This window comes from Bidens hawaiensis, unplaced genomic scaffold, assembly GCF_021521415.1.
Source record: "Bidens hawaiensis isolate Kalapana, Puna unplaced genomic scaffold, B.hawaiensis_p1.1 tig00013078_1, whole genome shotgun sequence".
NCBI lineage: Eukaryota > Viridiplantae > Streptophyta > Magnoliopsida > Asterales > Asteraceae > Bidens > Bidens hawaiensis.
In genome coordinates this window covers 394,021-410,985 of record NW_027492103.1, presented here as the reverse complement: position 1 = coordinate 410,985, position 16,965 = coordinate 394,021, and the positions used below count along the sequence as shown (strand labels likewise).

The window sequence follows — 16,965 nt, the reverse complement described above, 5'->3', positions numbered from 1 at the left end:
GATAAATGAAAAGACTAAGGGGTTGTTTGTTTGCATCTGAATGGAACCATCCAGATGTAAGCATCTGATTCATTCAGGCTTCAGACTGTTTGGTTCCAAATAGAAAAATATTTGAATGGTAAAAATTAGATCTAAATCATTCATACTTATTGTTGTTGCTGAATGAGACAGAGGCTTATTCAGATCTGACTCATTCAGATCTGAATGAACCAAACAGTCTCTAAATGAACTTACAGCGTATAATATGATCGGTCTTGCACTAAAACTAGTTTTAATTTATACACTATAAAATTATTATACAGAGAACTATTTTTAAACACATAAAATTCTTGTAACTCATATATTGTATTTTAACAAGTCATTTTATTTTGCTTTTATTCTTCCTCATCCAACGTGAAACACTTTTGCACTTTTACAAATTACAAGTGGCACGCATTAAAAATCTATAGATAATATTGTCATGTTGTTTAAAGTTGTGAATCATGGTGTTTGGTTAAATATTTACATGTTATATGATGTTATTCCATTGTTATGTTAATGTCATATATAGTCTCATACATAAATATAATACGTTATCTACTTAGAACCATATTATTTAATATTTATATATTTATATAATTTGGATGAGATATAATATAAGAAAATGGAAAAGAAATGGACCTAGTCAAGAAGACGGTGGTGATGGTGGAATGAGAGTTTGAAAGACTAAGTTAAGTTGTAGGCGTGAAGCCATGGACCATTAACCACTTGCAACCCTAATTTTCTAGTATGGGTGTTTTAAGTGGCCTTACAACCGGAAAAATAAATAAAGTTGATTTTTTTGGATTTGGATGTGATATAATGCCATATGGAGAGTTTTGTTTTTATGTTATTTTATTTCTTATTTTATTCCAAGAGACGCAGTGTCATAGAGGGGGCATGATAGATTTAGACGTCTATAGAGTTTTATTTTCCGGTGACAAATACATCACAAAAAACTTAGATTGTCTATGTTGTATTAAACATACTTTGATTAATAAATTGTGTTTTATTATGTATTAGAAAAAAATATATAACTATAAAATAAAAAAATAATGTTTTATTCCTTGTTTGTTTTTAAACTAGCATTTAAAGTTAATTTTTTATTAATTAATGCCTTCCACTTTCACTCTAACTAAGCCCTTAGATCCGGGCCTTGCTTGAACAAACAACCACGTCCATTGCCGCTCGTCCAAATGTGACGACGCCACATGGCTCCATGGGCGGCTAAGATGTGGGACGGTGTGGCTGACAAGTGATATCATGGTTTACAATATAAGTGTTCCTTCAAGTGGTTAAGAGTTTTAGTCTCAAGAAGAATATTATTTAATATTTAGAGATAAATTTAAAGATTGTGTAAATTGAGCACTATTTAAAAAAATTAACAAGTACATATAATATACATGTTTACTAGAATTGCAAGGATTAAGGTGAATCGGAAGAACGTATTATGCTTTTGATACGAGGTTTCTCATACTTCTCGTTATTTTACTTAACCATGACTGCCACGGCTCAAAAAAGAAAACCTAACCGCAACCTTTATTAATAATTCTTGGCATTAACTATTGTACTCGACTTCATGTGATGTAGCCCTATTATAGTTTGCTCTCAGTTTTTCGAAAACTAAATTCGAAATCCGCAAGTTTACTCGATCGTAACACTTTTATTTCGCCTCTATAAAACACTTGAAGTTTCAACAAATATACACTTATAGTTTCATTGTTTACTCGAGCCTAATACTTTTAACATCCAAATATCTTCTTACATTAATCACGTATTTAATACATATTTATATATGTTATCATTTTACAGTTTCAACTTACACTAAAAGTCAAACTTACCCACAATCTCAAGCAATGTATAAAGTCATAAAAATGATTAAAATGTCATAAACATATTTATGAAAGCAGTAAATCATTCTTTTAATAACATAGCTTTTACAACCCTATATAACATCAATTATTTGTAAACTAGTTCAAAACTTTTAAACCTACAATAAATATGAAGATAAATTGATCACAAGAAAAAATGACTACCGTTTAGGACTCCGAATTCGTAACCCGAGAAAGCATACATTAGCAAAACTCTACACTCTGCTTTTATCAAAAATATTCTCTCATTTTGACGAGAGACGGACTATCTTTCCTTCGACAATAAACTTTGAACTACGTTCGAGCTGCAACGAAAGAATATTAGTGTCAGAACAACTTGATTTTTAGTTGTTTGTGTTACAGATAAAACATAACCTGAATCAACTCATTCGGTAATCAACACGTCATACCTTGTTTTTCAAAAATGCAAGAGCGCGCTTTTTTGAAGAGAAATAGGAGACAAATGAATGATGTTCAACAACAAGAGCGACAAGTTGTTTAAGCTTCAATGAGTTCTCGGGTTCCTACAATATTAAACCGATTAGCACAAAACAATGTATCATTAGGTTTTTAGAAGACCCAACATTAATAATATAACTTACTTGGCTAAGAAGCTTTCTGCACAGCTTCTTTAGCTTCTTCACCTCAGATTCGTTGTTTTTTTCCGACTCTGATATATTATTTGCAGGTTCGGGCTCAGATTCAGATTCCTCCGTCTCACTATCGTCGAATGACGTTTTTTTACCTTGAAAACGGACCCCGGCTACTTTCCTCGGACGGTCCTTTATACCGAGTCCTTGTTTACCAGAAGTTGCTTTATCCTGCAAAACAAATAAATAAATATATAAATATATAAACAAAGAAACAAATTAAACCGAGTTGTGTGAAATTAGAAAGGTATTTGAAAAGGTACATACTTGTACAAGTTTGTAAAGGTTTTCTTGATCATCTTCATGAAATGCGGTCCTCTTGTTCGAGCTTTGATTTGTAACAGACTTCTTTCACTTGGATTGGGTTCCAAGTAATCCTCCGGATACAAATCCAAATTTGTGACCCACCACTTCGCAGATATTTCTTTTTCATCTTCAACTGTTGGTGGAGAGAAATTATTCATAGCTCGAAAGCATGAGTAAAACTGCATTAAATGCATAACGTGAAATTTACCTTCTGACTCGGTATTATCAGATGCTTTTGAATCTAAGTCCCCGTGACAACTCACAGGCGCCGGATTAGACTCGGGACTAACATCTACTTTTTTGACCTGTAATATATCATGTAAGATAGTGTCGCATCTAATATTTAGTCGAAACACATAAAAATAGTATGAACAAGATAATGAATAAGTTTTATAAACTTAGACAAAATCAAAGAGAAAAAGAGTTGGTATATAATTATAATTACTACAATTTAACTCATTCTTTAAAGCGAAAAAATTTGAAGAAAAGAGAAAAAAAAAAAAACAGAACCGGAAAAGTAAATGCATGATTGATGATACAAAAGACTCGATGTTTCTTCATAAACTTGAAAGTATCTAATATCGCATCCACTATTAGTGCTAACATAACATCACTTTAATATTTATTGCAGGTTTTGCCAACTTAATAGATCTGTATATCGATCATAATGAATGAAAGCAAGAGTTAAAAAACTAACTATGAATTAACAAGGTATTTTATTTTCTTTTATGCAGACTATGTAATAACGATTTCACAAGTTCTAAAGTTTTACTATTAGCGTTAGCTAGGATTTCTGATTTCACTTGCTTCTTCATTTTAGGACATGAAGAATTGAAGACTTCCAAGATTTCACAATGATTAGAAGATTTAATGATATAAAAAGTTTTATAGTTCCATTTTTCAATGACACTTTGATGTGTGCTTTGTTATAAACTTGTTTTCTATTTATGTTGTGTATTTGCATCTTCCGAAAAACGAGTACGCTTTGAGTTTTTAAATTAAAAATACAGATTTTTAACATAACCAATTACGCGTTCATTATATTAAAGCAATCCTACCGAACATACCGGATTTGGTCATCAAAGTTTTGAATCCTAATTTGGCAATTGCCAATTTTTTCGATTTAAAAAGCAGTCAATAGTCAAAACCATGTTACACGTTTGTCCAAGACTTTTCGATCCAAACCAACCATGCACATTCCTTTTCTTAAATCCTGTACCGTGACCTCGCTCTAATAATGTTCTATATCAATGCTTACATCCCTAACTCATAACTTAACAAATGTAGACGACTAGGTATCAAATTTATAAAGCATAATTGCATAAACATAAATAAGAGCACACGGGAAACATACAAGAATTCCTTCAAGATCCTTAGCAGAATATGCGTCGACACGTTTTCCTCTCTCCCTTCGCTTGTATCTGGTAATAAATGAATAGAAAACCATGTATTATTAATACTTAAATTAACTTTGGTAAATTGTTGTATTGTATATTGTACGTAATTGTGAGATTACAAGAGATATAAATAATAAACACATTTACACTTTAATCCCTCTAATATATTAGTATATATAATATCGACTAATATTCCCCCTCAAGCTAAGGCCGGGCATCGACTCTTAGCTTGGACTTCAAAAAGAGAAATCGTTGAGAAGATAACGGCTTTGTGAACACATCGGCTATCTGATCATTTGTTGAAATAAATTGAACTGATAATTTTCCTTGTGCAACCTTCTCTCTAACAAAGTGGAAATCAACTTCTACATGCTTTGTACGCGCGTGAAACACTGGATTAGCAGATAAATACGTAGCTCCCAAATTATCACACCACAAGGTTGGGACTGATTTCATCGGAACATGAAGCTCACGCAATAGTGTTTCGAGCCAACTCAACTCAGCAACTGTATCAGCTAAGGCCTTGTATTCAGACTCTGTAGATGACCGAGAGACAGTTTTCTGCTTTCGTGCAGACCAAGAAACTAAGTTAGATCCAATATAGATTGCATATCCCCCCGTGGATCGACGGTCATCCGGGCAACCGGCCCAGTCCGCATCTGTATATGCATGTAAGGTAGAGGACGAGGAACGAGAGAGCAAAAGACCATGATCTACTGTCCCATGAAGATACCGGAGAATTCGTTTAACAGCGGACCAATGATTCACAGTTGGTGAGTGCATGAATTGACAAACTTTATTAACTGCAAAGGTAATATCAGGCCGAGATAGCGTGGCATATTGTAAAGCACCGACTACTTGTCGATATTGGACCGGATCTTCAAAGAGGGCACTATCACCAAGTGTTAAATGGGCATTAGTGGTACATGGAGAGGGAACGGGTTTAGAATGAGACATGTGTGTCCGATCTAGCAGCTCATGAATGTACTTTCGTTGTGATAGAATAATATCCGACCCTTTATGTGTAACCTCAACACCTAGAAAATAGGACAATGGGCCCATGTCTTGGACCGCAAACGAACGACTTAAGTTGTGCACCACCTGGTCAATAGCTTTGTTGTTGTTACCTGTGAGAATGATGTCATCGACATAGACAAGCATATATAATAAAATGCCATTAGTCGAGTAGATAAATAAAGAGGGATCCGTTTTAGATCCTATAAAACCGAGACCAAAGAGAGCTTGAGATAACCGCTGGAACCATGCCCGTGGAGCCTGTTTGAGACCATATAAAGACTTGTGAAGCAAACAAACATGGTTAGGCTTAGTGGGATCAACGAAACCAGGTGGTTGTTTTAAGTAGACAGTTTCCTTCAGATCACCATGCAAGAAGGCATTTTGGACATCAAGCTGCCTGAGAGACCATTGTTTTGTGACAGCTAGAGAGAGAACAACTCTGATGGTGGTGGATTTCACCACTGGACTGAAGGTCTCCGTATAATCAATACCTGGCTGCTGGTTGAAGCCTTTGGCAACCAATCGCGCTTTGTAACGTTTAATAGCGCCTGTTTGATCTCTTTTGAGTTTGTAAACCCATTTGCAGTCCACAATATTAATACCAGAAGTGTGGGGAACAAGCGTCCACGTACCATTACGCATAAGTGCAGAGTATTCCTCTGCCATAGCCCGACGCCAATGAGGATCTGTGTTGGCAATAGTAAAGGTAGTAGGTTCGGTGATGGAAGAGGTGTAGGTGGTGTAATGTGAGGTGGGTTGATATGGTGTACTTTGCTTGGGCTGTTGGCGTAGATTGGGGGGTCGGGAGCGCTGAGGCGGTTGTTGTACAGCCGCGGTTTGGGTAGTGACGGCCGACTGGCTATAGCGGTCAAAGGCTGAAGATGGAGCAGTCGGTTGATTTGTGGGACGACGATCATAAGTTTGAGTGATAGGTGGAGTGGGTTGCTGTGGTGGATGAGAGGACTTGGTGACAACAGGTTCGGTGGTGTGTTGAAGTGGGTCAGTATTGGTTTGTGGAGGTTTAGAAGTGGAAACGGAAGGAAAGGATGGTGGGGTCGGATCGGTAGAGATGGTAGCAGGAACATTGGTGGGATAGGTTGAATAGTAAGGACTTGGTAAGGAAGATGAAGGGAGATCAGTAGGCTTGATGTGGAAAGGAAAGAAGGTTTCATGGAATCGAACATGTCTGGCAATATACATTCGGTCAGTGTCCGGATCAAAACATCTATACCCGTGATGAGATGTGCTATACCCAAGAAAAATGCACGGTGTGGAACGAAAGTCCATCTTGTTGGAGTTATACGAGCGTAGGTGAGGATAACACCGGCACCCGAAAACCCGCAAAAAGGAGAAGTCAGGTTTGCGCTTGAACACAAGTTCAAATGGGGAGATTGTAGAGTTAGCCCGTGATGGCATCCGATTAATGAGATAAACTGCTGTTTCATAGGCAAAATGCCAGAAATGTTGTGGTACGTTGGCTTGTGCCATGAGGGTGAGACCAGTCTCGACAACGTGTCGATGACGTCTTTCGACTACACCGTTCTGTTCACTTGTGTGGGGACACGAAAGACGATGAATGATGCCAATGGAGGAAAAAAAGTTAGATAGGTTTCTGAACTCACCCCCCCAATCAGTTTGTACACACTTTATTTTTGTTGTAAATTGTCGTTCTACCATGATAACAAAACGTTTAAAAATTTCAAACACATCAGATTTGCGCTTTAAAGGAAACAACCACATAAACTTTGAAAAATGATCAACACATAATAAGAAATAATTATGACCATCAAAGGAGGTGACCGGTGCGGGACCCCAAACATCACAAAATATTAAGTCTAGAATATGAGTACTTTTGTAATCAGATGACAATAAATGAAGTTTGGAAGATTTCCCAACAGAACAAGAATCACAATGCAAGTCAACAGTTTTATTGGAAATAGGTAAACAATACTTAGATAACATAGTCTGAAGAAGTTGATGATGTGGATGCCCCAATCGTTGATGCCATGTAGTAGGAGACGCACGAGAGGTGGAAAAGGCGACTTTGGGAACTGGTTGAGCTTTAGGAAGGTTGATTGAGTAGAGTCCACCGTCACTTGGACCCGTGAGGAGGGTAATGTGTGTACACTTGTCCTTCACAGCATAAAAAGTAGAATGAAATTCAAGGTAAACGTTGTTATCATGGCAAAACTTTTGGACAGAAATTAGGTTTTGTTTGATTTGAGGCACGTGAAGAATATTGTTTAATGAAAAGATTTTATTTGGTGAGTAAAAAGAAGAGGAACCAATATGTAAGATAGGTAAAGCTGTACCATTACCAACATGCAGACTGTCCTCACCGTAGTAGGGCTCGGCAGAATCAAATCCAGATGTATCCTGTGCCACATGGTCATTTGAACCTGTATCCCAGAGAGATGCTTGTGAGCGATAGTCAGCATAGTTCGCGGACGGTTGTCTTGCCCGGAAGGTGGATGGGTCACGATTTGGACATTGTGACGGGAGATGACCTATTCCACACCTGTTGCATGTCCCATGAACCATGTTGTGATTCGAGGCCCAATTAAACTGTCCTCCTGAGCTTCGATTTGGTCCCCCTCCTTGGTTACGATTGTAACTGTTGAAATTGTTGTTTTGAGTACGTCCTCCACGACCGCGGTATCCACCACGGCCTCGATTATTGTTCCATGGTCGGTTCGCGTGGTAATCCTGTGATGGTTGTGAGGTTGATGTAGAAGCGGGCTGCAATTGTAAACCCAACTTTGTGACCAATTGTTGAAGGGTTTGCATGACTTCAGGTTGAACAGAAGTATTACCAGCAGCTGTAGTTGCTGTGAATGCTTGAGTGGGGGCAATTTCAGGATTAGGAGCAGCCTTTCGGATCATAAAATCATAGTCAGCAAGTAAACTATGAAGTTCATTGAAGGCTGTTGAAAATTGCCTAGCAAGTATGGTTGATTTGAGAGGGTTGTATTCATCACGTAGCCCTGAGATAACAAGCATAACAACTTCTTTCTCGGGCATTGGTGCGCCAATATTTGCTAGAGCATCAGAATACTCTTGAGCCCTAGTGAGATAGGCAGCAGATGTCTCGTTTTCCTTCATCGTAATCTTCAGAAGTTGTGTTCTCAAGGTGAATTCCCGTGAGGATGTGTTTGGTGCATAGGCACGTTCAAGAGACAGCCATAGATTACGAGAAGTAGTTCCTTGAACATGTTGAAACGAGGATTCAGATATGGTGGACAGGAGTAGCATGTAGACATGAGCATCATTGGATACCCAAGCTGCATGGCTAGGGTTCGGGATGTCTGCAGCAGCGACTGTGTCTTTGTTAGAGGTATTCGGTGGCTGAAGTACAGAAGATGGACACACGATAGTGCCATCAATATACCCAAACAGTCCATTGGTAACAAGAAAAGGACGGACCATAGCTTTCCAATAGCCATAGTTGGTTGGAGTCAAAGTGAAACCAAACTTGTGGGAGTTGTGAACAGTTTTCTCGGCTGAGGTAGAGGGAGTAATCGTGGTAGTCATGATTGAAGACTGTTGCTTCGGAAAAAGAAAAAGGAGTAGAGTACCTGTTTGTTTGATCGGAATTTATTTTCCGGCTGTTGGAGGTGGCGGCAGAAATATTGGTGGCGGCAGAAGAGCTGGGAGAAACCCTAGGCTCTGATACCAAATTAACTTTGGTAAATTGTTGTATTGTATATTGTACGTAATTGTGAGATTACAAGAGATATAAATAATAAACACATTTACACTTTAATCCCTCTAATATATTAGTATATATAATATCGACTAATAACTTAAAAACATGTTAATAAAAAATTAAACTCAAATCTGTGCAAGAAGACGGACCTTCCTTGGGGCCGTGTAGCCTTGATAGTTGTTTCATTACTGTCCTTTGGCGGATTTGTTTCTTTGTCATCGTCCTCTCCAATAACTTTAAAATGTTTACACATGAGAAAAAAAATCATGAATTAAAAAACCCCACATTATCATTTTGTGTATAAACTATAGATCAGTTATGTTAAGCATACCTTTGTCATCTTTTATTCCTATTGCTTGCTGTCAAATTATACAAAAAAAATAAAATTAATGATAAAACCCATGGAAAAAAAACCAAGAATTAAGCTACTCTTATGCTGGAAGATTAAAAATCCCCAGTTGCTATGGGGAACAAAGGACAAATTACCACTTTCAATTTTTTTAGGATATTATCAAATTTTGTAGTGTCAAATGCCCACTGGTTCGGCTTCTCTACACCAACACCTGTTTTGCATCGAGTTAAATTAAAAACATATAGACAATCCTTAAGACAAATAATTGTATCCCTAAATGTTTCCTTTAATCTTGATTAACAGAATAACTATAACTAAGAACTTCAGATCCATAGACTCTGTTAGATCAAAATCTATTGCGCATTCAAGACTGTGAGGTAAAGTCACACAAAAACACATGTTAAAACAGAATTCTGTAATGTTGTTTTTATAAAGCTAGCGTCTAAGGAAGAACATCATTTGTCACTTATATCATGTTAAATTAAGTTTTCCCATCATTTGTCAACAAACTAATGATCAATGTGGTTGATTACTGAAGAATATATGGTTGCATGTGGTTGACTGAACACTATAGAGAAATTCAGAGAGTTGTGATACATCAGAAGGTAGAAATCTTTGATTAAGACAAATACAGCCTAAGCAGTTAATGTAGAAAAATATCAGATAACGGTCCTTGACCGATATTTGAGATATCAGCTATCGCAGTGGGATATCGGTAATTGTAATATCATGCAGAATTTATATGTATAGCAATTTAACACTAACAATTCAATATACTTTCTTACCATTAACAAATTATCCTTTTGCAACTCGCAAAACACTAACAATTGTAGCAAGTAAGAATTGATTAAGACTTAAAATATTAACATTAAACACTAACGATTGACGATTAAGACTTAAAACACCGATATCAAAAATGGTGAAATATCGGTCAATATCACCAATATTATCAGTACTGATATTTCACATGAGGACAGATAACCGATATCCAACCAATATTGACTGCATAGAATAAAGCCAAGCATGTTAACCAAATCACTCGGTTAATACTCTGGTGCGTTTGACGATAAATTCTCTTTTTAATTGTTCTGGGACTGTTTTCAATCCAAAAGATTTAAGTGTGTACGATATTTAAATTGCTGGCATGTAAGTCATGTAGTAGAACTCTCAGGATGATATATATGTATGGTCGGTAACGTTACTATATATAAGGGGGAACCATTTCACTCATGAGCATGTTTTTAGCACTTAGTGTGTGTATATGTTAACAAATAAGTGTGACTTTGGTAAGTCACTCATGGACTCACCGGATTTAAGATGAAGTATCTTTTGAGCATTTATCTCAGGGAATTTGTATATGAAAACCCGCAATTGGATTCAAATATTTCGCTTTTTAAGTCAAATATAGTTCGGTGACCGGTGGCATGATGAAAAAACTAAATAATTCAAAAAAAGTATCTCTTTTGGTACAATGTTTAATGTTCTTACAAAAATTTAAAAAAAAACACGAGAATTTAGCATGGTCCGGTCTAATCTAACCCACGTCTACTAGCTGCAAGTAGTCCATTAGCGGATCTTAACGCGGACCAAGGTGAGCTTTTTCGTTCAGCAATATAATTTTTCAAAAAAAAAAAAAGAAAAACTATTCGTATTGAGTCCAGCCCATACAAATTATTGTCTAAAAATCCTCTGGCCCACGCATATTATGTGTTCAAGATCCGGCAACTAGAGAGATTTACGAAAAGCTTATAATTTGGTACAATGTTTCATGTTGTTACAAAAATAAAGTAAATCATTCAAATTTCAAAGGTAGCATACTTGCATAAAGCAATGTATCAGTTATTTACTAAATGTAATGAAATTAAATTAAAAATAAAAATGAATAAGTTACCGAGAGTGTCTTGTTTGTTGGTAACCCTAACGTAACCTTTGATGCCTTGTTTGTCTTTGCCAAGACCTTCACCTTCTTCCCATCCCTACAATTATAATTACAACTATTAATCAATCAACTGAATTTTTTAAATACAAAGGTTGTAAATGTGTGTTGTTTGTGGAGGAATAATAATAATAATAATAATAACCATTTGTTTCATGAGGCGAAAGGCTGCGGAGTTCTTGGGCACGCCCACAAAGCATACAGGACCACCTTCCATCTTTCTACCAACCGGAATTTGATTCCGGTAGGGTTTACCAGTCGGCGGTGGGAAGAAAATATATTAATATATGTGGTGGTCGTACTCCTGCGGGTTTTCTTTGACCTTCACCAACTCACAACCACAATACTTTTTTTTTTAAGATCTCAAAGCCTCAAACCAAAGATTATTTTACACAAACATAGACAATTGTTGTCTTGAAATATGTTTAGACTAACGGGTTATTTGGTAGTTTCTTAATGATTATAGATTTAGAATTAGAAAATGATTATGAGAAGTTTATTTAAAAACTTCGAAACTAAGAAATCTACATGTCATCGTTTTTTTTTTCTAAAATTCAAGCTAGTGATGTGTAATTTATTAATCAAGTGTACTGAATTAAAGATTAGCTTGTGAGCAAATTTTCATAATGACCACATGGTGTGGGTGTAGAGAGGGTCGTATGGGGGCGGTATGTGCGTGGAACACCGCCCAAGACGATAAAGTGGGTTGTAAGGGGTGGGCCGGTGGGAGAGAAGGTGGGGCTAGCTCTCTCTCTCTCTCTCACACACACACACACATATAATACGATAAATGGGGCTTTAAACCATAACATGGTATTATGAAGAGGGGCTTTAAAGCCATGTCTTACTAGATTAATTTTAACAATTATAACATCTACAACAATGGATATCATCGGACTACAACATTACCAAAACTTCCACCCTCTCTCATGTTCATCTCCTCTTCCGTCCCCACCTCTCTCAACTCTTCTACCATTTTGGGCATATTACAATTCTTTAAACATTTGGGGGCGTTAAGTCCCCCCCCCCCTCCTCCCCTCTTCACACACTAGTTTGAAGATTCGAATCCCTGTCCCATACTCAATTCTCTATTCTCTCACTTACCTGCCTCATTTACTCAAAGTCCATCTCACATCAGAATAAGTAGAAGAACCAACGTTATAGATGCTCTTACATAATAAGAACAAAAATGTTCATTTCACATGTTTAAACACGTAAAAGTGAATAGACTTCTAGTTTTAGAAATCTTAATTGGGTTTGGATTATTATTATTATTATTATTATAACTAGAAATTGTGAAAATGAACTAACCAACCATTAATAGAAACAAAAAAAGGTTTCATTTTGTCTTAATAATAATAATATTCCAATTAATAATATCACAACCAATCACCCAACCGTGTCCATACGCCGTTAACAAAGGAAGGGTGTATGTATGTGTGCCTATCCTGACCTATTCATCTTCCCGATCGATCTGCGATTAATAATAATATTATTATTATTATTATTGGGTTGGGGGTTGAAGAGAAGTGAGTTGAATGGGGTCGTGGAGTGTTGGTAATTGGCCTTCTTTCGACCCCCACAACTTCAGCCAGCTTCGTCCCAATGATCCTTCTTCCGTCCGTACACTATTCAATTGACTTATTAGGGTTTTATTTCTATTTCTTAATTGAGGGATTTTTGCTAGTAAAAATTGGAAATTGGAATGATTTTGTTTTGAGTGGTATTTTAGGGTTATTGATTGATTGATTGATTGTTATTATTATTATTATTATTATTATTATTATTATTCATTGTAATGCAACTTTAGGAACAACTTCTAGCTTCTACTTCAAGGAAGATTATTTAAGTGGCTACATTTCATCATTATGCTATTTACATATTATTATTATTTGGTGTTCAAAAATGGTATAGATTTTATTTGGTTTATTGGGATTTTGGTAAGTTGGTTATAGTAATTCATTAATTGTATTTCTTCATTGGCCGAATTTTGTGTTTTACATGTCGCTTTTAGTTAATTACGATTATATGAGCTTAATTCATGATTATGATGATGATTGAATTAGTTTATTACTAAAGCATGTTTTTTTTTTCTCTTTTTGTGTAGAAGAAGACACCGATTACTTATCATCCAACTCATGATCGAACCCTTCCGCCTCCTGACCAAAGTAACTTACATTTATCTTATTGTTTTTTAAACGGGTCGGGCCAAAACTATTAGCGTAAAAACATTAAATAAATAATTACTATAAGTCTCAACTCAAGCAAAAAAGAAACTTATAATACACACTATTGTGTTTTGGTGGTGAGGATCGTTTATAATAAGACGGGCCCGACATGTTATAGTTTATGAATGATATTAGATGTTTGATGAACCTTTTTTACTCTGATAAAGTGAAAAACAGTTGAGAATGGCGGCAAAACAGATAAATATTATGTGCATAAAAAAGAGTTGTTGGTTTGTGTAATCCGTTTTTGCGTATCCAGTTGAGCCCAATGATGATTCAGAGTTTAAAATTGAAGTAGTGGTTCAAAGCTATTAACTAATGAAACTTATGGAGTTCAATTACATGACTGAACTACTGAACTTCATAAGTTGATAGCTTTTCATCACTGTTTTACTTTTGAAATTTGAATCAGCACCGGGCTCAACTGGACACATAAAAGCAGATTATATAAAACAATTAACTCTTTTGTATGCTCCAGAACTTTTAGATGTTTTTGCAGCCATTCCATTCTTAACTGTTCTCACTTTATAGGAATTGTGTGTATTGTAAGTCCGCCGTAGCTGCATCATTGCAGTCGCCACCAAAAACATTTGTGTGTACTGTAAGCTGTTTTATTTTTAATTGAGTTACACACAAATTATGTTGAGAACCGTATAAAGGTTTAGTATGTTTTGTTTTAAGTGTAGTACATAAGGCAGTTACATAACCGCCCACCACAGTATCTCACTAATGCACTATGTACAAATGATCTATTTGGTTCTCAACATAGTACTGGTTCTAAAAAGCGCGTGTCTATATATATATGAATTCTGGGCAGAACACAATTTTTGCAAACATTCGCAATCGAAGAACAAAATAAAGCATTCGTTTTTTTAATTTTAATTTTTTTTAAATAAATGCATGTTTATTCCTCGAATCCTCTCAACTGAAGTTGAAAAACAAGATATACGAGATTGCATTTATATATAGAACGTAGACATAACCTACGCACATGTAGGTAAACAGTTGAAATTTTAAGATATATGTGAACAAACTGATTTGATGTCTTTTTATGTACAGAACATAGTTATTTATAATTTAAGAGGTATAAGTTTAAAACTATGAACCATAGATCAAAATTTTAAAAGATTTAAGTTTGTGCCTTTTGTTCTTGCAATAATTAGTGTTCTATAAGGAACCTCACCTTATATATATTTATTATACATACATCTTTACTCAGACACGCGCGCGCGATTTTTCAGAGTGGGTGGTTGTTTGCAGATACTCTGTTTGGATGTTCGGCTGAAACTTTTTTTGATTTTAAATCCATTTTTGCAGTAATATCTTCGGAAGCCAAAAACATATTGCTGAGGCAATTCTATCAGCGTGGTGATGAGAAGGTGAGATTCTTGCAAAAAAAACTCGGTTCATATTTATGCCTACAATAAATACACTAATTCAAAAAGACAAGTTTGCCATTTCGGGTTTGTGTATTCGTGTTCATAAATGCATACACCAACTCTAAAGGACAAGTTTGCCCTCTTTCAGTTTGTGTACTTATGCATATACACACTTTTACCAATTAAAACACATCTTTACACTTTTACAGACTCGTTGCTGTGTTTATGCTCATGCATACACAAACCGATGCAATATGACGGGCCTTCCCTTCTCACGATTATCCTTTTCTATTTGCAGCTGAGACCAAAGAGAGCTGCGCCCGAGAATCTGGCACCCGAGCAAGAATGCAAGCATCCAAGAGCTTCAGTTGCTTTGTCTTCTGAACCTCCTAAGTGAGGCCTTTCAAATACTATCATCTTTCTGCACATTCATGTAAATATTAAGTGATGAGACTCTATGTTGTGTGCTTTCAGTGAGGTATGATAGGGTGAACCCTTTACTTGGTGTGTACTTTCAGCTATACAGACTTGTACATTCGATATTTATATATCGGCAGACAATTTAATATGCAAAAACAAACCTTGGACTGGTTTTTTTTGTTGTGTTGATAATTGTATAAATGCTCAATGAATACAAGCTTACCATTCAAAATTAAGAGAATTTAAAAGAAAGTAATCATTTTTATCGGTTTTTTATACTTCAATGGTTATATCAAAACAATTATATGCTTTTGCAATAACACAGTGTATCAATTTAGTTTTTTACTTGCGTATTACTATTTACATTTCGTTCTAGAAAAACGCACCTAAAATAAACGTTACAAGGATCATATCCTGCTTTATGGCTTGTATACCCTCAAGAAATGGATGTTATGATACGCAACTAATAATCACGCATAACTATATTCATTCGCTTACTGTCTACAGAATGTCTAACTTACAAGAGTTTGAAAAGTTATTTTTATCGTAGCTTAAGAAGCCATTCGAATGAGGGCATCTTACATATGATTAAAGATTTAGGGTGATATAAATATGAAAACTTAGTCTCCCTACACAAATGTGAGGTTGTGAGTTTAAGAATCAAGTCTTAGAAAGTGCAAGATAAAGATGGAATGTAGGTGTTAAAAAAATTATCGTTCAAAAAAAACCCTGCCATCATGGTGATTCTTGCAAAAATTAATACCGTGTCTATTTTAGTATTAATATGTTTATTGATACGTAGTGGGGATATTAAAACTCTTAGTTATTTTTGGGTTAAGAATAGATAGATAGGTCGTTGGTTTCGTGACAAAATTGTAACCGGGTGGGCTTAATGTAGTAACAGGTTACAGTAGAGGTGCACAAATCGGGTATTATCATGAACCGGAACCGGGTAGGGTATGGTCAACAAATGTCAAACCGGGTCCGGGTAGGAACCGGTTCTGGGTATAGTCGGGTATTTGACCGCGTTTTGACCGGTTCCATCGGGTTTCGGGTAAGGTAGTGTCGGGTTTTGATCGGGTATTGGCGGAACTGGTTCCACCGGGTACGAGTCAGTTCCGGGGGAAACCCAAAGCCTAGTCCGTACCCGCGGGTAGAGTAGGGTCGGGTCTGGTTCCGGGTAGGAACCGCCGGGTCGGTCCGGAACCGGTTTTTTATGCACCTCTAGGTTACATGGAGGCTTGTACATTTGTGAGGGCTGTGGGCTATGGGCCTGTGGCTAGCAACTTGCTAGGCCCAGTTAGAGATGTTCAACGAAACCGGTTCCTGGAACCGAACCGGTGGACCCGAACCGGTTCCTACCCGTTTTTTGTAGGAACCGGACCCTATCTGATTCAACCCGATGATCCGTGACCGGTTCTTGCATTTCTGAGTGGGGGCGGGTAGGAACCGGAACCGAACCGGAACCGGTTCTGGAACCGAACCATCCGGTTAGATAGGTTAGGGGTAAGAACCGGCCCTACTTTTTAGAAAAACGGCCCTACTTTTTAGAAAAACGGCCCTACTTATAATGGAAAAAAGTAGGAACCGGGTTAGGAACCGGTAAGAACCGGTTATATAGGTTAGGGGTCCGAGGGTGGGAGAACCGGTTCAGTTCCCTAACCGGTTCGAGCCTGGAACCGGTT

At 36.6% G+C, this 16,965-nt stretch overlaps 1 protein-coding gene and 1 pseudogene across 2 annotated transcripts; one reads left to right on the top strand and one right to left on the bottom strand.

The window, feature by feature from the left end:
• Window positions 1-1,867: 1,867 nt before the first annotated feature.
• LOC143543201 (G-patch domain-containing protein 1-like) lies at window positions 1,868-11,567 on the bottom strand (annotated as a pseudogene). The gene is made up of 11 exons (XR_013137035.1): window positions 11,399-11,567; window positions 11,209-11,293; window positions 9,452-9,528; window positions 9,297-9,324; window positions 9,115-9,190; window positions 4,200-4,266; window positions 3,054-3,150; window positions 2,807-2,978; window positions 2,492-2,710; window positions 2,300-2,413; window positions 1,868-2,194 (listed from the first exon to the last, which is right to left on the bottom strand). The product of XR_013137035.1 is annotated as a G-patch domain-containing protein 1-like (transcript).
• A 1,157-nt stretch (window positions 11,568-12,724) lies between these two features.
• LOC143543200 (DET1- and DDB1-associated protein 1-like) lies at window positions 12,725-15,453 on the top strand. Its single transcript, XM_077035571.1, has 4 exons — window positions 12,725-12,872; window positions 13,361-13,421; window positions 14,799-14,860; window positions 15,159-15,453. The coding sequence occupies exons 1-4, from the start codon at window positions 12,792-12,794 to the stop codon at window positions 15,255-15,257; spliced, it is 303 nt and encodes a 100-aa protein (XP_076891686.1). The 5' UTR covers window positions 12,725-12,791; the 3' UTR covers window positions 15,258-15,453.
• Window positions 15,454-16,965: the final 1,512 nt, after the last annotated feature.

Excerpts from the sequence above, each read along its gene's own strand:
- LOC143543200 (XM_077035571.1), top strand. The coding sequence starts at position 12,792 with ATGGGGTCGTGGAGTGTTGGTAATTGGCCTTCTTTCGACCCCCACAAC. Across the intron at positions 12,873-13,360 it reads GTCCCAATGATCCTTCTTCC|AAGAAGACACCGATTACTTA; the intron begins GTCCGTACACTA and ends CTTTTTGTGTAG. Across the intron at positions 14,861-15,158 it reads ATCAGCGTGGTGATGAGAAG|CTGAGACCAAAGAGAGCTGC; the intron begins GTGAGATTCTTG and ends TTCTATTTGCAG.